The sequence below is a fragment of the Strix aluco genome, chromosome 4 (genome assembly GCF_031877795.1).
Source record: "Strix aluco isolate bStrAlu1 chromosome 4, bStrAlu1.hap1, whole genome shotgun sequence".
Taxonomy (NCBI): Eukaryota; Metazoa; Chordata; class Aves; order Strigiformes; family Strigidae; genus Strix; species Strix aluco.
The window spans coordinates 10,161,526-10,185,162 of record NC_133934.1 but is presented as its reverse complement, the minus strand read 5'-3'; the positions used below and the strand labels follow the sequence as shown (position 1 = coordinate 10,185,162).

The 23,637-nt window shown below is 36.7% G+C and overlaps 1 protein-coding gene across 1 annotated transcript in view; it reads right to left on the bottom strand.

The window, feature by feature from the left end:
• CFAP99 (cilia and flagella associated protein 99) overlaps nucleotides 1–23,637 on the bottom strand; it is a 58,943-nt gene that overhangs the window by 24,725 nt on the left and 10,581 nt on the right. Inside the window, exons 2-8 of the mRNA XM_074821347.1 lie at nucleotides 22,148–22,292; nucleotides 19,127–19,221; nucleotides 12,619–12,731; nucleotides 10,545–10,719; nucleotides 5,730–5,810; nucleotides 3,555–3,620; nucleotides 2,535–2,594 (exon numbers count right to left, since the gene is read on the bottom strand). Coding sequence (XP_074677448.1) covers nucleotides 2,535–2,594; nucleotides 3,555–3,620; nucleotides 5,730–5,810; nucleotides 10,545–10,719; nucleotides 12,619–12,731; nucleotides 19,127–19,221; nucleotides 22,148–22,292 — 735 coding nt within the window. The remainder of the gene's footprint in view (nucleotides 1–2,534; nucleotides 2,595–3,554; nucleotides 3,621–5,729; nucleotides 5,811–10,544; nucleotides 10,720–12,618; nucleotides 12,732–19,126; nucleotides 19,222–22,147; nucleotides 22,293–23,637) is intronic.

Genomic DNA, 23,637 nt, shown 5'->3' with positions numbered 1-23,637 from the left:
TTCTCTACTAACTATATAATTTGGAATAGAGAACTGAACTAAAAATGATTATGAAAATACCTTCAACTTCAGTTCCAGTCTATTAAACAGAAATATGACTGTATGACAATGAAACAGAAATATGACAGCCCATATAGGCAAAATAACTAGGACTCTTAAGAATATAAAAAATAAAAATAACTAAATAGATTCTTCTATGTTATGTGATATCAAGGAAGTTTTGAATTTTACTTGTTCTCTTCTTGTCGTGAGGTATCTTCCCTTTTTTCAAGTTGAGAAAATGGAAATAATCAGGAGTACTGCAGAACACTGTAATTCTTGTGGAAGAAAATTGTATTCAGTATTGCCACCTAATGAACACACAATAGCTCACCAAAACCAATAAATATGTAAAGAGGAAGGCTTGATATGAACAAGAGGCAGATTGAGACAGTGATGATGCATTTGTACCATCTCATTTTTCCAGTGAAAAGGATGAATAGATATTTTGTAGCAGCAGTGAGAAATAATTGCTGCTGCACATAATAAATGTGTCTGAAATGAAAAAAAAAATATTTAATACACTGTGGGTGTTCTAAAAAGAGGAAAGGAAAATACTAGTTGGTTAGAACATTATATAATTTCATTAATTTGAGGACAGATTATGATCTTATTTATACATCTTGGATAAACCTTCCTCTTAGGATTTCTCTGCTCACAGTGTTGCACAGGCAGGAAGGCAACAGGACGAGAAAGTATTTTAAAAGTCAATAACAATATCCCTATCTCAGCTTGAAAGTTACAGCAGCATCTTGAATATCACCTAACCAACCTTTAAGGCAAATGTGTTTAGACAAGATAAAACTGATTGTGCTCCTAGAGGAGGTACTAGCAGGTGTTAGAAGTGGCCCCGATCAATGCCATAAGGTACCAGATCCATATTTTTCTTTACGCAATTTAAGCAGAAGGTTTGACTCTCATTAGGCCACACTAAGGTATTTTACATTATCAGAAAAGGAAGTGGAATATACATAGTCTTGAACTAAGACCACATAATTACAGGTCATGCATGTTTGGGTTAACTATGCAAATGTTTCCTGTTTTGGGTTTTTTCCCCTCTTTTGAGTGCAGAAGGAACTGGTATCCTACTACTTTCCTGTAATTTAAATGCTGCTGGATTGTAAGCAAGCAGACTGAGTAGGTGATACTGTTATTAAAGACAGCTTCAGTATGTGACAAATGCCAGATCTGTTTTAGAAATAGTTGCCAGATACCCAGTCCCCAAGCAGGGAATCAGTCTTTCCAAAGTGTTTATGAGCTGTACCTAACTACATAGTTTTAAAGAATAGGTAGACTTGCTCATAAGGTATTTAAGGTCACAATACAAGCACGGCTTCCACATTAAATTATTCTGCATATGAACTTGAAACAAATACAAGGTGACAGATTGAACGATGTAAGACTGTAGATTTATCTGTAGTACAGTTATTGCAGAATTAGCAATGTGAGTTTTCATGTGTTACACTGGTAAGGCTGAACAGCCCATTTTCCATGTTGACAATTCTCTAACCCTTGGAAATTCTAGCAGAGAAGCAATCAGTATAGTGGATTTTATGACCTCAGTATGTGTCTACAGGAAACAAGACAAACATTCAGACTGATTGTATATTGTGTATCAGACAGTCATTAGCTGGAATGATTGCTCAGCATTCTTTAGGATCTCATTTTGAAACAGTGATTTACGGATACAAGATTCTTCTGTCCCTGTGCTGAGTTCTTAAACCAGGGGTTTACAGTTCTTTTTTTTTTTTTCCTGTGGACTATTCTCAGTCCTTAGCATTTTACATAAAAACTTCTCCCTTTGTAATTGAAAACACTGTTAAGACAATATAGTTATACTGTGCAACTGCACAGAACTTACCTGTCAGGGCCCTCAGGAAACCAACAGGTCTCAATTGCCCTGACCAGTCTCACCTAGGACCTCCACTCATACCCTCTGCTCACTGGTCTGGGAGACCCACTTAAGCTCAGATACAGGCTTTGGTCCTTTCCCATTATGCTGGAGGTAATTCTCCTCCTGGTTGTCTCTCCAGTTCTGTCTTCAGCTGTCATGGACCTGGGTTGCTGTTGTAGCCTTGTCTCCTGACCGGACTTCCTGGGTGGGCCCCAGACCCGACTCGTTACCTTACTTTGTCTAACGACAACTTGCTGTCAGCAGAACCTGCAACTACCACCCACCTTGTCATCTTCAGATACTGTGGCCTGGTTGGCGAGGGCACTGCCTGTGCTTTCATTACCTTTGGCTCCTTGTTTCTCTTCCCTCCTGGAGTAGCCACACTCTTGTTGCTCCCTGACCATTTCTTTGTGAATTGTTAATGGTGCATAGGCCAAAATTTATGAGCCATCGACCAAATCCATCCAATGCTCCTGGCCACAGAACTTAGTGTAAAACCATGGATTCCAGTAGAGTTTGTATTACCACAGAATTTGCATGTGTGTTTTGCACTCCAAAGTTTTCAAGTACATCTGACAACAGTATCTTAAAGGTTACTCACCTTGCTTTGGATCTTTTGAGCCCGGAATGCTGGTTTTCTCTTCATACTGTCATGTGTGTTCTGCAGTTCAAACCAAAAATACATTCTTTCATTTCAGAGACAGATTTTCACATACTCAGCAAAAAATATTGATATTTACCAAAAATCACTCTTGAATATTCGAGTGACAAATACAGTCATAGGGGATGTATTTTGGATTTTATATCCACACAAACTTGCTATGTACACCCAATTTAGTGGGAATATTTCATATCAAATGACCATACAAAGGCAGGTCCAAATATTGACTAAAATTTGTTGACTAAAATAATGCTAAAAAAATAACAGTGATGTTTTGTTTGACTATGAAATATTACCTATGTATATGAATATATTCAGCTCTTAACTGAAATAGATATTGGGAAGACAAAACAGGGTGTCAAAGCATACTTCATGAAATTATTAAATAGTGGTAGAATTCTACTGATGGCTATTAATTTAATTTTATGGTGTTAGCTATAGATACTGATGTGAAAGTGTCTGGTACCATGGGGATGAACACGGTGAATAGAATATGCAGATGTGATGCTGAAATGCATATATTACATACATAGTTTGGTGACATAGTTGTAAACTGGGAATCAACCAAATCAAGAATTCTGTATGAATGGGACTATTATTCCCTCAGCTTGGCTGTTCTGTGACATAAAAGTTAATGGAAAAATAATATGTAGGTTTAGAGAAATATTGCCAGTTTGGAGACTTGTTGGGAGTAGTATCACAGGAAGGCTGCTTGTCTCAAAATTAGGAGAATAAAGCAGCACCAGAAGTATGAGAAAAGGGGGTTATGAATTATGCATCCAAAAAGGCAAATGTTAGTATATGGATGTGAAATGACAGTACAGCAATAAATGATAGCACATAATTCCTAATCCAAAATAAACAAAAATTTTCAAATACTTTGATATATCTTTAAATACTCGGTCATTTTTCATCTTTATAATGGGGGATTTTTAGGTAATAAATTATTTTGTAGCATACCTCTCCCTTTTCAGACTTCGTGGTTGCACACCTGAACTGGTTAGTATTTGCTTTCAGGAGCAGATCCTAAAATTAAAGCAATTAGCTTAAAGACTATGGTACATTTAAATTCTCTAATAAGAATTTTCTGTATCGAAAAGCCTTGAAGCCCCACCAGTATATTAATTTGTTTCCAATTAATGAAAGATTGACTTAGTATTTATATGAATTTTAATTCCTGATTAAAAACTTGAAGTAGGCAAGTCTGTATTTTCTGCATAGTTCTGTCTGGTCGTATCCTTTGCATAGGCCATCAGGCCTTTGATAGGTCTGCCCTTATGAAACATGTTGTTCATCCAGAATTCCACTTAAAAGCCTCATAATTATCTACAGCACATCAGTACCATAGGTAGTAATTGTTTCCACATAGCTAACAAACAATGGCTTTGTTTTTGAATTAAATTAGAAAATTATGATCAGGGATCTGAGCCCAAGGCTTGCTCCAATAGGCACACCCCTAACAGTAATTCCACCTGTCATTTTAAAAGAGCAGCCATATTTCCAGTTTTTGGTTATTTCTTTTGGTTGTAAACCAAATCTCTAATCAAAGCTGTGAAACACAGACTAGATTTTCTGATGGCTTTCTGGACAGCCGCTGTCCATAACATCAGCACTTCCCTAACTGCCTAGAGTATGGCTTCCACTGTTCTCACTCCTTCTTACAGATGCTCAGATGTGGTACTTACTATAGCTTCTGCAAAAATGCTCTGAAATAAACGACATTTTTAATGCATATTTCTTTTAGGACCCAACATTTCAGCTTGTTTAGCAAACAGTCTGGGAACTGACCTTTGTGGATGCCTTTTATAACATTCCAGAGGCAACAAAAACTGCTGTTATTGCAGCTATAATTTCTGTGGTGGTTTTCCTTTGTTCCTTGTATTCATACATTTTCTCTACTGAAGAATGTGGCTGGTTGTTAAGTGATTTTATAGTTGTCATAGATTTTTGACAATATAGGCAGTGTGATATCTTGCTTTTCCTCCCCAGTTTTTCTGGGAAGCTTGTACATACAAATAAGCACACAGACAAATACGTGTGTGCTTTCTCCACAGTATGGAAATAATAAAAGGATAAAAAATGTTGTATTCTTTTATAATGAAATATCAAGCATAGGTAATGTGATGGGCCAGCAAAAGGAATGCAAAGTTTATCCCCCTAGAATCTATTGCACGTTAAAGCATTTACTATAGTTTAGGAACAGAATCCAATGCCCCTTTCACAAGGACATGAGGAGAGCCCAGAACAGTGATAAATGGGCTTGTACTGGCTAGTGAAAACTAGAGTAAGGCATTTTCAGAATGGGGGTGGGAGAGTGCAGATAAAAAGGAGTCAAATAGCATGCCTTTTACCAAGCTAATGCTGTTATTCGATTGGATATGGTGACTGCAGTGTGGGGAGGAAGAAAGAAAGTGGAAACTGACAGTTAATTAATTCCCTTCCAAGGAGGAGGCGACAACTATCTGCTTTAACTATGATAGGAGCCAAGTCATTGAACAGGATTATATCAAAGTTTGGATCAAATAACTAGATCTGTTCCTTTATTTTTCCAGGCCCTTCCTTCTCCTGCTCTCTTAACACACAGACCATGTACTCTGCTTCTCTACAGATCATGATGACTTCCCACTCTCTCAGCCTGCTGAAGGAGAGTATGGAATCTGCACAAAAACGAAGTCAGAATGTGCTGGTATTTTAAAACAGCGGGTGATGATGTGCTTATTTATCAGTTACTATAGAAAACAAACAAAAATATTGGACATATTTTGTATTTAATTATTAAGTGAATACCTTAAATATCTGCATTTCCTGTGGGAGTAAAAGAGCCATTATACTATTTCAAGGAGGAGAAGAAAGTAATCATGTTTCTGCTACCTTGCATGGCTACTTGCATAAATTCTCACACAGTATTTGTATAGTGAATAAAAGGCGGACCTTGTCTCAGACAATAATAAAATAAGGATGATGGAAAAAGAACAGGGGATACAAACTTCATGACTCTAGAGAAAAAGCCAGGAGCTATTAGGTGCAAAAGCAAATATGTTTCAGGTGAAGTTCTAACAGTTATGAAAATGGAACATTACAGAAGAAACAGTTTAGAAGAAAGGAAAGAGTAGAACAAGAACATAATACACTTACTTCTGCTTTTCGGCGATTTTTTGTTTTGATTTCCTCTAGTTGCTTTTTTTCCTTTGGAGGTTTGTAGGTGCTTGGAGGAACCTATATTAAAAGGCAATAATCTCAACAATATGGGGTATAAAACATTCCAAGCGACACATTCTTGCAGGAAAAAAACCCACAGAACAGCTACAGTTATTTTTAAAATATTGATTCTTTTCTATTAGTGCCAGTGTAGAAGACATGAACAGATTCCAATTAGCTGGACTACCCAGGCTTTTCAGTCCTGTCCAATGTAATATCACCCCTGGTCAAAAGACCAGAAAGAAAAATCTGAAACTAGTATTAAAGAAAGGCTAAAGAAATAATAAATCCTGTACACCCTATGAAGGGGAAAAAAAAATTGCCAGAAGGGGAAAAGTTCTGTTTGGCATCTCATAAACTTCAGCTTCACAGCGCTGGCAGCCAGATAGGGCAGCTGACTAAAGTTAAGCTGTGGAGCTCACTGGCCCAGTGTGTGGTTGTAGCAACAAGTTACAGAGATGCCAGAGAAGTTGAGGGAAGACCATCCTTTGAAGTTTATTAAATACCCAGGAGCTTCATTGTAACTGAGGAAGTCTTTGAGCTGAAATGTGGGAGACTGAGAAGGCGGTTGGAAAAAGCAGCAGCTATGCTTGTCCTGTCCCTGTAGTCTTTCTAGACATCTGTGTTTGGCCACTGCTAGAGAAAAAAATGCTGGGTAAAATGGGCCTTTGCTCTGGTTTACTATGGCTGTCCTAATGTCCTTGTGGGGACATACCATTGGAGGTGTAAATTAAATGTTTGGAGGTAGAGGACTGAGAGGGCTCTTCTAGCATTAGTCAAAGATTTGGGAAAGCATTCACATATCAGAAAGTGCTACAGATAAAATGACCAGGAAAGATTTATCATCTGGCTGTCATATGGATCAACAGGAGATTAGGGACAGTATGGCTTTGAGTTAGGCTGAAACTTCTGGGGGATTTCAATACTTGCCTGAGCAACAAATTTTGCCCAGAGCAAACTCTGAAAAAAGACTGGATGTCTCCTTCCTGTGTGGGTGAGATAGTCTGTCAGTTTACTGGACATCTGCTTAAATATTTATCTTGCTAAAAATGTTCTAGCTCAATTAGAAGTTACAGAATTAATTCTTGAATTAATGGGGAAAATCGATCATGTGTATTGTACTGGAGGTCAGTTTAGGGAACATGGGGATCCCATCTAGCTTTATTGGACTCTATAAAGAGCTATGCTTTGAAAAAGTCACGAATCTGATGTCCTTTCCACTGCCTTTGCTATTTGACATCATTATCTACAGGCAAAACAAATGCACAAACAGAGAAAGCTAGCAATTAAATGCCCTGATTGGACTGCTCAAGTATTTTTGTGAGCTTTTTAAGTGAAGTAGAACTGAAACTATTTCCCAGCAGTATCTAAGAATTTTTATTATGCCTTTATGGATGGAGGAATTAAAGCCCAGAGGATTTGCAAAGGGTTGCACAAGCAGTGAGTATCAATTTATTTCACTCTTCTTCCTAGTCATGTGCTTTACCTGCAAAACTGTACTCATCTGCCAGTGTAAGCTGAAAATCTCTCCTCAGAAACTGCTATGCTTACTCCAAGTAATTTAAGACGACTTTTCAATCAATCAGCTCTATTTCAAAAATGATCTTAGCCTTGTAATTTAGCCCTCAGATACCATGGTGATGAGTACCAATCAGACAGACAGATAGACAATACAGCAATTACTCAGTTGCTGTAAGAGGATGAATAAGTCACTGTAAGTAAACTCTAAATTCCAGCAATAGAGAGATCAAAAAGGCCAAATGGTACCTACTTAATCCTAATGTGAAAGAAAGGGTGCTGGGAGTAAGAGACACCAGCCTTGCTTTTCCTCTCCAGCCAGTCGACAGGCTCACCTATGCTTTCTGGATAGACTTTTACCAGAGGTTTATTTAGGAAGTAGGTACCACAAGAAGTTTAAGGAAGAGCAAAATGAATAGTCATTTTGAAATTTGGTAGTCATCACTCCTCTATTTTTTTAAAGTTACTGCCATAAAACGGACAAGGGCAAGCTAATGCAATGTGATTGTATTAAGAGCTTCTATTTTTATACATAACAAGATCATAAAGAGAAATATATTGGTGAGTCTATATATTTGCAAACAAAATCCTCTGTATTGGCCAAATGAATTCACTCATTTAATTATTTTAAACAATCAGCAATTCCACTCATGAGGCAGAGCTGAAATAGTAAGAAAATATCTTAAAGATACACTAAATTTGGCTGAATGGTGTTACAATAACATCTCAGTGCGGCCTTTTTATTTTTTTGAACTACATTATTGGCTTACAGAAAATCTAAAAATAAAATAATTGCATAATCTTATTATTCCAATACAGCACTGATATTAAAAGAATTTATTTTATTTGTAACTCAAGGCCAAGATATCAAATGAAATTACATGTGTCCCAATCATTTTGCATGTTATCAGGTTTAAGCACCTGTCTCCATTTGTTTTCTTTGCAAACTTCAAGCTAAAGCACTCTTTTTTTTTTTTTGTAGAATTGTATTTATGAAGGTGTGTATGCATATGTGCATGCTTATGTGCGCATCCATGTGCTTGTGTGCAAAGGACAGTGAAGAATTTATAATCTTTAGACCAAATATTTAGAGTGAAATGTTTCATTACTAAATTTCAAAGTAAAGTGTTTTTCCTTTTCACTCAGTGTCCCCCACTTCTGATGAATGTTTGCGATGATAAATGATTATCTTAACCTTCTAGGCCCATGTTACTCCAATGAAAATTTCCAAGGTCAGTGGAGAGTCCCATCTCAATATAGATCACTAAGACAACTACCCTGCTTTCTGCAATGACCCACATCTCCCATCCTCTCCTCCAGGAAGCATGTGTTCAGTGTGCAGCACAGCAGTACTATCCCAGCCCCTGAACTCAATGTATGTGGTACATCTCATCTTACTTTGCATTTTATCTCTACTATATCTATACTATAGAATATAATGCAACCTACCAGAAAGAAATACCTAAAATAATAATCCCATTAATAAGAATGAACTAATTTCACCATAGGGATGCAATAACTTATCAGTAGTCATTGCTCAAAATCCAGATGCCTCCCTATGAATTCATACAATGTTTCAAAGTCGAGCAGTAACTACACCTGTAGTTATTGTGACTACAATAGACCCTGCTAATATAGCACATGTCAAGTTCTTTGACAGATGCATGACAGATGCATCTTTGACAGATGCATTTTTAAATGCATATCTCATAAAATGAACAACTTGGGGAGAAAATGAATGAGAACATTCTGCAGCAGATTATGGGATGTAATCTGGAAGAGTTTTATTTCTGTGCATTCCTTGCAATTACATAGAACCCCCCACCATACACTAGCCAAAACTATGGCCTGCTCTCACTTTACTAACTCTTTCTTGCGATCTGGGCTGTCTTTTCAGTCTCTGTTCAGTCTCTGTTCAGGATCTAAAATGATGATACTGGCAACAATATGGCAAATTAAAGTGAAGCTTAATTTGCTGAGATAGGTACAGAAATGAGCACAACATATGTCACTACTATGCTAATGGTTTTCTATTCACACAAGCTTTTAAATTTGCAGACTTGGCCAGAATGTAAACCAAATTTAGTATAATCCTAACAACACAAATGAACTTCAGTAAATGCATCCCCATTAAAGCAAATTTATTCTAAGAGGGACTGCACAGCATAAAGGTACTAAAATGACAGCAATATGACTCATTCCTATACTGATTAAGTAGTTATTAAATGCAGTTTTTCAGAGCCTGGTATTAAGCTGTTTCAATGTAAAATCCCATTAACTGTATAACACACAGCCATTAAATTGCTCTGCCATCCTAAGATGTAAATGGTTTCTAAGAGCATTCAACACATGTATTATTTAAAACCTGAAGTGCTAATACAAGGTGGCAGATAATGCCCAAAACTATGACTTCCAAGCTCACTTCCCACTGCATTTAAATATAGATGATTTTGGAGTCTTTATTAAGTTAGTCATAGCAGCTTGATCCTAAATCCTCTTTGCCTTACCCCAGTGAGCTAACTTGAAACCAATCGTGTGTCTCTGATTTGTACCAGTATAACTGAATCACAGTCTTAGACAATGAGTAAAATAAAAGCTTAGCATTTCAAAGATAAATCTAGTCTCATTTATATGTGAGTAATAAATTTAAACTGAAAAACCTTAATTTTAGAGATTCAACATTAATACAAATAGAAAGGAATAAAATTCGACCCTTAAGGAGGAGCTGCAAACCTAGAAGACATCTCGTCTCCAGTGAAATTGCTTTGCCATTTATTTTAATGAGAGTTCATCTACAAAAAAATCAAAGTTTATAAAAAATTTTAATTTGAATGTTCTTCTATTAGCTGCTTCAGTGCATTATCCAAAGCAAACATCTTACAAATCCAAGGGCTACCAGAAATACTTGTATCATGGGACTGTCATAAATTTGTACCCATTGTATAGTTCTACCTCCAAAAGTCACAAAACAACTACTGGAACCAACCTTTTCCCTTTCCTTTGTTTGGCTTACAATTTGCCTACACAACATTCACTGAAATGAAAAGAATTAGTTTGGTTTTTTTAAGAAATCTGACCTTCAATAACACAGAATATTACAAAAATCCTTGTTGATCTGTCAAAGGTTGCAGATTTTATATAATTATATTTAAAGAGACTATTAACTCCCCTACCATGGTTTTGTGCACAAGTGTACATAAAACTTAGTATCTCTCAAAGCAGAAAAACACTCACAGGTGGCCTTTTTTCCAGTACTGGTATTAGCAGAGGTATAGGAATGGCACGTGGTTTGGGTACAGTCAAATTAAATTCCTTCGGCTGAGTGACCGTTGAAGTCTTGACAGTGGTAGTACGATTATTTAATTTATCTGTGAGCTGTCCAATCAGTTGCTGTATTTTTGGCTGCCATCTTCAAATAAAACCAGATTTTTCAATTTTATTTCATTTTTTTTCGTACAAACTTTACATGCAGTATATGAGGTTGGCATCAGTGCAAATTCTGTAATGCTTTCAGCCATTCAATTTTAATAAAATTGACTATGAATTTGTACTCATGGTTTAGTTCGACTGTGTTCCTTCACCTCTTATAGGTGCTAGACCATTCAGATTACTAGCGGTGAAACAGCCACAGTTTTTACTGAATAAGCACCTATGTTGCCAGTTCGTTTTTCAGCAGGACCAGACTATGAATCAGAAAAGCAGGTGTCATAAGCTAAGTACACTCTTAACATACTTAAATGAAGAGACTATGAACAAACAGCGGTCTAAGTATTGCCACTTTTGCCAACTGACAGAAAGCACAGGCAGTTCTAATAAAAAAATCAAAAGATGTAAGGAGTTTGGTGAATGCGGAAATGAACCCTCAGTGAACCTTGTGGGGCAGTCAAGATGGTTTTGATTTCTCTGAGTTTGGATTTTGACTCGTATGAAGGTTCAGACTTCTTCCAAGGATGACAGGAAGGTGCAGAATTCAAGGTAAGTCACAAACAGCTTATAACAGGCTAATTATGGTGACTGCTTCATGTCAGTTATTCCTCCTCTATATGTGTTCTATCCTTAAGTATTACACATGCAATGGAGCTTTCCCAGAATTTAAAAAAGCAGCTGACAATGCAAATTTACAGGAACTTGTTTATGTAACCGTTACCTTAGCTAGTACTGCCATTACGGGATGAGGCTTGCAAGTAACTTCTGCAAGTAATGTAGGTCCATTAAAATAAACAGGACTCTTTATATTAACCTCATTGGCATTAGAAAGAGGAATACAAAGACATATTTAAAAGAATTTAAGCTACTGAACTGATTAGACTGATCAACGCATCCTCAGCCCCCTGAAGGAAGTTTCAAACCCGTTAACCAAATATGGTCTTTAATGTTCTTGTACAGCTTACATTTACTACTTCTAGGCAAAACATGTATTTGTTACATTGAATGTAATCTACATAGTGTGAAAGGATTAATTCTACTGACTGGTACGACAGAACTAGATGCAAACTCTTTTTCAGCTGACGTTGTTTGTACCATATTTTTGTCTAACAGTGTTTGCCATCCTCTGGGTTGATCTATACTGACTGCAGTGAGGAGGATGTGTGATTGCAGTCACATTGGTGTACCAATGCTAGTTCTAATTTATCTGTCCTGGGTAAAAACAAGAGTGAAAAAGGGACACAATAGGCTGCAGAGCTACTGTTTCTCCACATGAAAGTGGGAAGGGTACTCACTCCCTCACAGGAAAGTTTGGCAAGGGTACTCATGCTATTGTATCACTACATAACCGATGTGTGGACACACCTGGCACCTCAGAGCATTTAAACTGTTAAATGATGCTGCAATTGTGTAAATAAATAAGAATTTAAAACACTTGTTTACATGCTTATCTGATTTGCTCAGAAGGGATTTTACAACTACCAGCATAAAGAAGCCTGTGCATAAAGCCAAACTCAGGGAAGTCAAACATCTTTTTTCAAATGTTTAATGTCAATACAGATGTTGAAGTGACTTATGAGGCATGAGTCTAACTCTGTAAGGTAATTTGAACCTTCTGATTTTATTTTTTTTGAGTATGATGTTTGATCTATTCAGGGGCACTGAGCAGTAAATGTACAACAGCTGTGAAAGGACTTGACTTTTCTATGAGAGAACCTTGCCTCTGGTAAGTAAAAGGGATTGCTGTAGTCTCACCAAGACAAGAAGGCTTTCAAGTGACTTCAGTAGGAGAAACACTTTAACAGCAAATTGAACTTTCAGGGGAAGCTTTCCCCAGCTTTTAAACTTTGAGGTGGCTACAGGTTACTTAAGTTCTGCTTACCTTAGCAGTGGATCAATCCAGTTCTCTTTTACATACAGCGAATCGTAGAACTGACTCCATTCATCCTTTATCCATGTGTTCAAATACAAGGCATTGAAGAAGAATCTAAGAAACTAATAATAAGTGGTTTCTTTTAACATGAATACTGAAGGTATGGTGTATATAAGACTAGAAAAAGATAGTTGCTTTTACTACAAACACTGCTGAAGAACTCGCTTGTATTTTACCCTGTACAGTCATAGGTGCTCAGTATCTGTAGGTTCCTCTTAGTTCTGTTAGGACAGCCCCATGTCTTTCAGCCCTATTTTGTGAAACATGAATAGTAAAATATTTTTAGTGGCCTAAAAAAAAAATCTAGGGGCTACGACATGGGGATGTGTTGATGCATCTTTAATTTGCTTCAAACATTGTGAAACAAAAGGTTTTATTCAAAACTGATTTCTACTGCAATACACTGATTTTAGTATTATACAATAGAGTTTCAGATTCTAATATACCCACAATCAGCTCCTGATTATCTATAGCTAGATGATCCATGGTGCCCAGAAACCTGCCAGGCCTGGCACTGCACCTGAATTACTTAAGTTCCCTTCAGCTCCCTGGGAACTGGGCAGAAAGAACTGCTGAGAACTATAGTAGCTGCTATACAATATGGTTTATTCTTTTATTGAAATATAATTGGCATATTCCCATTAAACTAGAAGACTGAAATTTGGCACACTAACACATTGTAGGGCTCTACATGCTGGAGAAACAGCAACTAACATTTGAACTTTTGTTTCACAATGGAGTTCATCAGAAGGTCAAGAGCCTTTCTTTAAAACTTGAACTGTTCAAACGGCCTTTTGAAACAGACTCTTGAAAAATGGCACTCAGATTCAGCATGTATCACTTACAGCAATATGAATTCCAAACTTGGATCTGACCTTTTTCATTAAAATTCTTGGAAATGAAAGTACAAGCAAGTACCATGCTCAAATAATCCCAGTAATAGGAAAAAGCACACTAAATAATATTGACATTATGAGACATACTGGAAAGCAGTGTGCAGTCACTTGAGAAGCTTCGAATGGAGACTGCAGAGCTTATTAGTTCAGACTTGGCGTCAGCCCTCCCTTAGGTTGGTTTCCATAGAACCATGTAGGTCTTTGTATTGAGTTTTTAGTTCTGAAAGACTACCAAGGAGCTTCTTAATTCACATATGGTGCCAAGCCCAAGGTGGCTCAGAGCTTTGTGAATAATTCAGCTACAATTCAATTTGACTCAAGGTGTTTGCTGCAAATGTTCAACAGGTGTAGAAAGCCTGCTACTTGAAATCTGTAGTCTTGATGTGACCATTTCCAAGGAATTAACCTGTAAAGTTAGTCCTATTTTCATCTGTTGTGCTTCTGGTAGAGTCAAAAGACTGATCAACAACTGAAGGACTAAATGAATATTACCCCTTGGATTCCCATTCTTGTCTAGGAACTACTGCTCTTCCCCAAAATTGCAGATGCTGGCACATCAACACACTATCCAAAAGAAGATATTTCATCCCTAAAAGCATGGCTATAAACTAAGTGTTGAATTGTGAAGAAGTTGGTTTTTTGGTGCTTCCAGATTCAGTGGAGTTTGCTAAGTGTATGCTAAGGGATGCATTTCATCCCACTGGTCTAGAAACTCATTCATTCTCCTTACGGAGGATCTTTCTCTGTAGCACATGCATATTGGATTACTTTTTTCACCTAACATAGTAATTTGTACTTGTGCAATGTATAAATAAAATGCTGGAGGTCTAGACAGAGTTCATACTCTCCAACAAAACTTTGTATATACTCTAATTCTACCAGTTATTGTAACAAAATTTTACATCCAGGTATCCTAGCTGTATATATAATTATAGACCCAGTGAACATGTTTCCTGCCAAAGTACTCCTCTTACCTTATGGAAGGCCCAAACTATATACAAAGTTTATAAAACATGTGCTTTTAAATCCACGTAAGCAAGTGTGTGTACAGGGGTAGGTTGAACATGAGCTGATATACCTAAAATGAGGCAGACCCCGAGGGGTGAAGCTAGTTTCAAATTTCTAGGTATTCAGAGAGCTCACAGAAGTAGTTGATGTAGAAATACTGCAGGTGGTGATTTGTAAATCCTCCAGTTTTCTTTCACTAGATTTCATTAAACTGAACTCCTCCCTCTCAGTATCCTCAGTATTCCTCTTTTATATCCCAGTCCATCTTCAGAGGCTTCAGTCAGTTGTCTACCTCACTGCCACATGAAACTAAGCCTCTGAAATATTGTTTCAGCTCTCCCTGACTGATCTCCATCTAGGTCTTCTAAATATTTGCCATAACTGTCTTTTATGAAGTACTTGCAACTCAACTACCTCTTCAAGCCAGATGAAATTATAATAAAGGCACACAGTGATTTCTAGCTGGCTACTACCCTTTGAGGCATCCTACTGCAACACCAGCTAAGTACTGGTTATTAACATTTCACACGGCATTACGACAAATGGGTGATTATGTGATTGATAAATGCTATGAGGTACTCCTATGAGGTACAGAGAATGGTTGACTGTGTAATCAGAAATCAATACTGTGATGTATATTTCAGTACCGTTAGTCCCAGTCCCTAGAGGAATGCTACGATAAGGATATGCCCCTATATGCATCATACTAGAGAAGGCTTTGAATGCAGCCCTGGAACAGTTATCCAGGCAATGCAGGGATTGCAAACAGCAGTGCAGCATTACCAAACATCATTTCTGACCAGAGTCTGCCTGAGCCAAAAAATCCACAGTTTTGGTTTTGATTATCCCTATCACAGATGGCAAATGTTGGCAGAATAAGACCCACGAAGCCATAGCACATTTCATTTCTTAACAACAGAAACTTTTGTATTTTGTGAACCGAATTTCTAGGAAATATCCCTTATATTTCTGTTTTGTCCTTGGCCACATGTGACATGGGTGGCAATCCCAGTATCAGCAGTTGTTGCTTCTATAGCAGCAAAACAAAGCTTTAAGTTCTCTGGATGTTACTAGCATGTCTCCTTAGACAAGTCACTAGACAGCCATTTTGGTAGCAGCATTATTCTGCTTACTCCTCTGTCTTGAATGTTCCAAGAGTTTCACTACTCACAGAGCACGATAACCAAGATTCACTTCCCTTCTAGAAGTGGTGGAATTACACCAGAAATGAATTGTACCAATTTTTACTATTTTAATGTACTCTGGCTGTAGCAAGACAAGTGTGTATAATTAAAGACTGTTTTGTAATGCATTTTTACACGTGGGTTGAATTAATACCTTCCTTCTGAGAATCTGAACATGCCCTGCTAATATTCTTAACATATTTTTACACAGTAGGATTGTATAGATTTCTAAGAAAAAAAAAAAAAACCAAACAAAAAATGGGAAGTTTCCTCATCTGGTACTATCTTTACATCCCTGTCATCATTTGCAAAGCTGAAATCCTTATATTCACAACGCAAGTTTTTGACTCTTAAGGAAGTAAATGCAAGAAAGAGCAGGTTCTGTTTCTCCCTACAGATCAGCTACCACCTGAGAATGATATTATTTGGGCTGTACACACCCGCAGCTATTTGCTGTAGTAGCAAATGCAATCAAGGACATTCCTGTCCACTCCTCTCTTCCTCTGCTGATTCTGTCCCTCTTATTGTAGTTTAGTTCTTCAGCTCTGGCAGCTCAACGACCTTACAGTCATACAGTCATAGGACTGTACCTTTCAACTGCAACAGAGAAATGAAAAGGAAAGCAAGCAAGAAGCTCTTAAGAGGGCTTTCCTATGAAGAAATTGTAATGGGCAACTCTATCTTGAGGATCGTATTTTGAGCTAAAGGTGTAGAGAAAAGTGTCCTAGCCACAGTCTCAGGTCCTTCTGCCACTGTATGACCCAACTTGAACTTTTTTTATCCCCATGTCCACCATGAGGCTGATCTTGTCCTACTTCTTACTGGTCTTGTTACACCGTTTGCTATCTCATCATAACAGCAATTACAATATCCAGTTCTTATGTAGTGATTTTCCTTTGCAGATCTCAGAAGTTATTTATAAAGGACTTTACTGCTGTGAGAAGCAATGGGAACATGAAACAGAACAAAACAGGTTCTTGAATGTTACAAAGAAAACACTAGTTATTTTGCTTTTTTTACAAGGCAATTATGAAATTATAAAGCTGTTTACTTCAACTTTTTATTTCAACAGTGTATTTTCTCTAACATACAAACCCTTACATTTTACAACAAATACAAAAGAATAACATGCATTAATAGTAGAACAGAAAAATAAGCTCGAGCTAGCAATGCATAGCTAAGTTCTTAGAAGAACAATCACACTAAAGTTACAAAATTGGGTTTTATCCTATGATTCTATAATTATACAACCATAAAGAATTTTTGCATGTATTCTTAACATCACAGAACAAGAGTTTATGATTTCCTGTTCAAGCAGATTAACATGTGTTAGTGAGGTAGCATTATTATTCTGCCTGGATATTTTACCTGAATGAAAATATCTGAACATGCATCAATCATAGGGAAACACTTTGATTTGAATGGATTCCATCATGCAGTCCGTTAAGAGAAAGGTCTACTCACACAAGTCAATCTCATTCAACTGAAGACTACTCATTTGAGTAAGGTTTATCTGCATGATTAAGAAAATTCCATTCAGCCTGTGATGTGCAGAAAAATTTATTTTTCAATTAAAGTAAATCTAAGTAAATATATGTGAATAATTTTTCTGCATCTCAACTGAATTCAGACACAGTCTACAGGTCAGCATCCTGAAGGAGAATCCCAAATTTCTGAAAACTTCTGTTGCTAAGGCTGCAGATCGACCTTCTGCTGTTTTTGTCTCTGTTGCTGGGGGGACCAAATGCTGCTTCTAAATCCTCTGCTGCAGGTGCATTAATATAATCTAGCATCACTTTGGAGACAAAGAACCTCGTCTAATGCAAGAAAAGAAAACCTAGGTACCATGGTGATGAGGATCTGATAAGATACTTAAGCAAACAAAGTTACATCTACAGGAAGAAAAGTAGCAGGTGCAGACCATTGCATAATGCAGCAGAAAAGAGTTATTCCAGACAAGGAAGGAGAAATTATCTGAAATAGAACATCAGGGCACTGATGCTAAAGCCATAGTAAGCTTGGTGAATGGAATCAACAAGAGATAACTGTCACGAAGTGGGAAGATTGTGTTGCTAGCTGAATGAGCTCGAGATGCATCCAATCCAGTGGCTTGTGTCTAAGATGTTTACCAAAGAAGGGGCTGGGAGAGCACTGTAGACAGGGTGATTTGTCTGTCTACCAGATTATGATAATTCTTCCAGCCACTTCTCTGTTCTTTCTAACAGTTAATGAAATATATCATTTTTGTCTCTGAATGGAGACAAAATAAAAACCTAATAAAAAACTTTCCATCATAAGACCATAAAAACAAAGTGAATAGAGGGTTTCTAAAAATGTCATGCAGAGAACCTAACCTACTCTCTCCCTACATATTACAAAGCAACTGTACTCATTAAAGAGACACTGGCATCCACATGAACATTCAAAATAATCAGTATAAGGATAAACCTTAGCCTTTTGAGTATTAATTACTAAAATTTGCCTATCGCTTGAATTCCATATATGTTATTCAAATGCTGTGTTTGAACTATGCTTTGAAACATCTGGATGATCAAAGTTTACGTATGCTGTGTCACCAGTAATTTAATTTTTAGTCCAGTTTCCTAAGAAAGCATTGCTGCTCAGTTTATCCCTCTTTACAATATAACTTTTAAGATAATCAGCACTTTCAACCATTCTGAAAGAGAAGAGATTTATATTTCTACAGATCTCATGAAAATTAGCAAACAAGTAGTGGAGCAAAACCCAAATTTGTGACTCCAGAGAGGAAAAGGCAGGCAGAACTCTGTTGGCATGCCGTCTATTTGGCAGCAATAGTTTGGCCATTTGCATGTATGTTGTAACAGGGTAACTGGTACATGTGTAACTCCAAATGAGCAACTGGTTTTTGGGAAGGAGAAGAAGTGATGGAAGGACAATAGGCTTGATAATTGAAGTAGTAGTGGATTGTTCAGGGAAAAAAGAACACTAATCAGCAAGAACTGCAAGTTTCAGTAGATTCACTGTGTATGGAAAAAAATTCTCCTGCCTAAAGTCAAAGAAAGAATGTGAGCAGAGCCAAGAGTGAGTATGCAAGTTAGAGGAACAACTATAAATCACATGAACTGTAAATTATGTGATTATTCTACCTTCTCAGATTATATAAAATACATTTTAAGTTGATCTTTGACTGAATATGAGTCACTGTGTAAGTATAGAAATTGACAGGTTTTGTTATAACAAAATACTAATTTAATTTCTGAATTTAAACAGAAAATAACACTAATTTCTGAATTTAAATTATCCTGAAATTTGAGAAAAGTCATCTGATTAATCAAACACAATGAAGAGATCATTAATTTTTTTTTACATGTTTTGTACTTTCATTACCTTTTGCATTTTTGCAGTGTCCAGCGATTTCACAATTCTGCTGAAGTGCTGAAGACCGAGCTCTTCTAGTTGAAAAGTAGCCAGATAACAAATAACTATCAAAAGATACATACATTTAAAATGCAGCAGGGAATTCTAATAAACCTATACCCTATTCTCAGCATACTCTGGGATTTAGACTGTTACTTTTATTTTAAATAGTCTTCGATGTTGTTTATCTAACTGAGCAATATAATGCTTGACAATGAGAAATTGTAACATGAAGTTATAATGTTAACCCTATATTCATTATTAGCATCGTGACTCTACGCTATGGTTCATATAAATTAGTTATCTCTTTCATCAGACAGATCCAAGCTAGTGCAAATCTACACAACTTTATGGAATTCTAACAGCTGAGGATTTAGCCACTTAGACAAAAAACGTAAAACAATTGTAGTTATCTGAAGTCACTCATAGAGGTCCTTTTGATGCCTGCAAATGTCTGTTTGTAAAACTGGGCGATCTACTATAGCAGTGTTTGGAAACCTGTAAGGCCAAAGGCAAGATCTTGCCATGATTTCACAGTCATTTCATTATGCCAACATCACCACTAAAATAAGCAGCTCTGTCAACCCCTAACTGCTTGTTCTCATTCCCTCCTTTTACTTCCTGGTGTTTCTTCTCCTGGACAAGTACAGTCACCCACACAGCCAAGTTAAAACAGATTGTGAATTTTAACCTGAAGCACTTTCTTGATCAGTTCACTGGATGGCTGCTGAACACAAGTTCTAATTCAGGAGAAGGTATGACATAGGGTTGAGAATGAGTGGCCAGTGATGAGAAAACGGGCGGCTTGTTTCTTTGGGTAATAGTACCAGCCTATACCACAAATATCTGCATATTCCATCTGTGAAATTCTGTGTTAGTGTGGCAACAAGACAGGGAGAATAGGAGTCTGATGGCTCCTGAGAGATATGACTGAAAAGTTTCTGACAGTATTACATTGTTGGAAACCTCTCTCTTTTAGTGTAACCAAAATTTTCAGTGCAAGCAAGCTTATTCTGAGAGAATGTAATGTGAACAGGAGACATAAAAGAATGCTTTGATAGTGAATTTTTCAACATACTCTGTTTTTAATGTTTTCAGAGAGGATAGCTCTTATTCTTCTGTTCCAAAATCATAGTTTATTATACATAACAAAAATTTTAAACATAAACTGTCATATTTCTAGTGTTTATTTTCCTTTTTTTTTTTTTTTTGCAAGTGACCATTTTGCAGGAAATGTTGTAATCTTTGGTTTTATTCTGAATTAGAATAAAATGAAGTTTTTAAATTGTGACATTCTCTGGGAAGTCCAAGCCCGATTTTTGCACGCCCCTCTGGCAAGTGTACAGTTCGATACAGGAAGAGGCACAGTCAGTGCTGTGAGATTTTTGCAGACGTGTAAAGTTCATGAGCTCCTGTATCAGCTTTCATTTGACCATACTCACTTTGATCAATCAGGCTTCACTTGCACTGCAGTATTTCAGCTGCTACCAAGCAGTAATGATAAAATCAGTAAATTCTGACCAATGTGCTGCAGCCAGCTCAGTGTATTGTTAGGCTTCAATCTTGTGCTTTAGCATAGCAACATATTTAAGCAGTCTTAGAAGAATATACATTTATCTCCTACAAGCTTTATTAAATTCAAATCTGCTCACACATAGCAACAGCCTTTATAAGCAGCTTTGATCATTTAAGTGTCAATGCAGCTTGGCAAAGGGAATCACAAGCAGCTTAGAAAAATGTAAGCCGATGACCTTAGACTCTCAACTTGTTGATAAAGGAAAATTTTCTGGGGCCTACCCTCTGCCTATGATTAATGGAGGCTTTTGAGTGGACCAGTCCTGACAATCCAATTATAGCAACACTCAGCTTAAAGGTATAATTTATGTGCTCCAGACACTGAAAAACATGGTTTTGGAGAAATGGAGACAATGAAACATTACCATTTAGAATAAACTCAATATACTATTAATTTCATCCTTGACAGTTTAGCTTTCTTTCTGTTTGCTCTTTGATTTAGATTTCTATTCCTTTTCAGATTGTGACAGAAGCAACCAGAATTGCCACAAAAATTTAGTAGCTTTTAAAACATAAAATGTAGATACATCAGATCTGGTTTTTTTTCATTTTTCAACAACTTTGAATTAAATTGACTGGACTTTTCAAAGTACCCACAAAGCTTCAGAACATATCTGATTTAGAGAACCAATGCCAGTGCGATTTGTGATTCCAATTTATTTATGGACTTAATAAATCAACCTCAGTATATGTGTATTAAATGCACAGTATAAAAATATTCTTTAAATTACTTTTTAATATATTTCTCAATGCCTGAAGTAATTTTGGGAGTAGTAACTACTCTGATTAACTAGCTCATACGATCAGATATAGTTGTATTGTAACTGATTCTAACTGAGTAATTAATAAAAGGAAAATAATTGACCTCATTCATGGAGACAGACAGAAGTCTATTTATGTCATTGTGATGGTCAGGAACAAAGAAACCCATGTATGGATAGAGACAGTTGTATCTTCATACAGTGAGACATGCTGTGTTCCTCAGCAGACAAAGCTGTGTTCCACAATTTCATACCTGAATGGCAGAGGCACTAGGTTGCATAGAAGAGAATAAAGCGAAATCACTGAAGAACATTTTTTAAAGTGATAGTTAGACTTCCAGGATGCTTCTTCCAAGAGACTTCTTCCAGCCACCAATGCTATTTTCCATCTGCATGTTACCTAATCTGCAGGCATATTCTGCAGAATTTTCTTAGGTAAAATTCCAGTTAACACCTGTGAGAGTCCAGACTAAACAACAATTTCAGGATTTAGGCTTTACATCGTAAGGCCATTGGAAAAGGTTCTGTACCTCATACTTCATTGGGCACAATGACAATGCCTCAAATGTAATATAATATTAAGACCTACATTAGTAAAATGATATTTTTTTAAAGTTTTGTGGTAAACACATTTGGTGTTTTAAAGAAAACTTACCTATATAGAGATTACGTTCAGAAATCAAGCAGTATCTCCCATCCCGAACAAAAAAGGCATTGACTACTACATCCAATAAGGATTTATATTCTATGCATCCAGCTAGTGTATCCAACACAAATTTTTCTTCTGTCACGTTAAGAGTCTATAGAAATACAAAATTAATAATGATTAATGTATTCTGGAAAGAAAACGTTAGTTGTGTACAAAAAGAAGTACAATCATTTTGAAGTAATTGGAAAACATGAAAAACAAATAGCAGTGCCTCTGGTAGGGCTGACGCATTTCTAATACTATCAAATATGGGCAGTTCTAACAAATTAATGGACCTTGTTAAGTAAAATGTAACCTTCCCCAATGTTAAACTTTCCATTTATCTGCTGACATACGCATTTAGTTAAAAGGCCTTGATGTGTGAATGTCAACAGTTACTGCAAAGAAAATTTGAAGTCTCTGAGCTATGAGCAATGATTAACTTAGCCAAGAGTATGAGAAAGTTTCAGTAAGAGTTTGCTTTTCCAGGATGAAACTTGTTCTTTGTTGGTGAAGTCAGTGCTACTTGGGGAGACTAAATTGAGGGGAGAAGCTGGACCGGGATTACGGAAAAGACTCAACTGCTACTGTAACCTAATACTGGAGAATATGACTAATTTAAACTAAACCTTTTAGTGCCAGGATTCTTGTTGATGCAGACTGTTTCTTATCCAGCTGCACTCTCAGTCACTCATAATGTTCATGCATTACCACAAGAGAACAGAAAAGGGAGGGTCAGATGGTCGCTGCATGTAATTTGGGTCCTATCTCATAATCCCTTTAAAAAGTTTGAATGCTCCTGAACTTTACAGAGAGTTTCAATCATAATAAATAACCTGTGGAATATCTGTTACTACATGAGATAAACTTCTAGTATGAACCACCTCTAAACACTGCAATAAAATCTGAGACCCAGAACAGTTTGTTATTACATGAATTGAAAAAGGACAGCCACACTATGACAAAATGACAAACAATAATGATTCTTTGACTTAAGAGGTTAGTCAAGAAGCCGAGAAAAAAGCTAAGTGCATCTTCTGAAAACACATAGTCCACATTTGATATATGATCTCTCCCATAGCTCTAAGATGTGGGAACAATTGAACTGCAATGATATATCAGATGAAAGGTTCACCTTGCCTAGTAGGCTATCTGCTAGCATCTTGATCGCTTTATTTCCCTAATGTGATTCATTTCTAGTTTAAGGGTATTATTAGAGGCTGCTGGAAGGAACTGTGTGAGTGTTCTGATGTATGACACTATATAGGGCTTTGAGATTGAGCAAATACAAGGCAAAACTTTAAAATTAGAGTTCCAATTCTTAAACGTAAAAAATGATGCAGAAGCATTCCAAGTGTATTTTCTCAGGTTGTCATTCACAGCAAGCATAATTCTTTTTCCCTACTCCTGCTCAAAAGCCAGATTTCATTCCTTCCAATTTGTGCATCATCACTAGA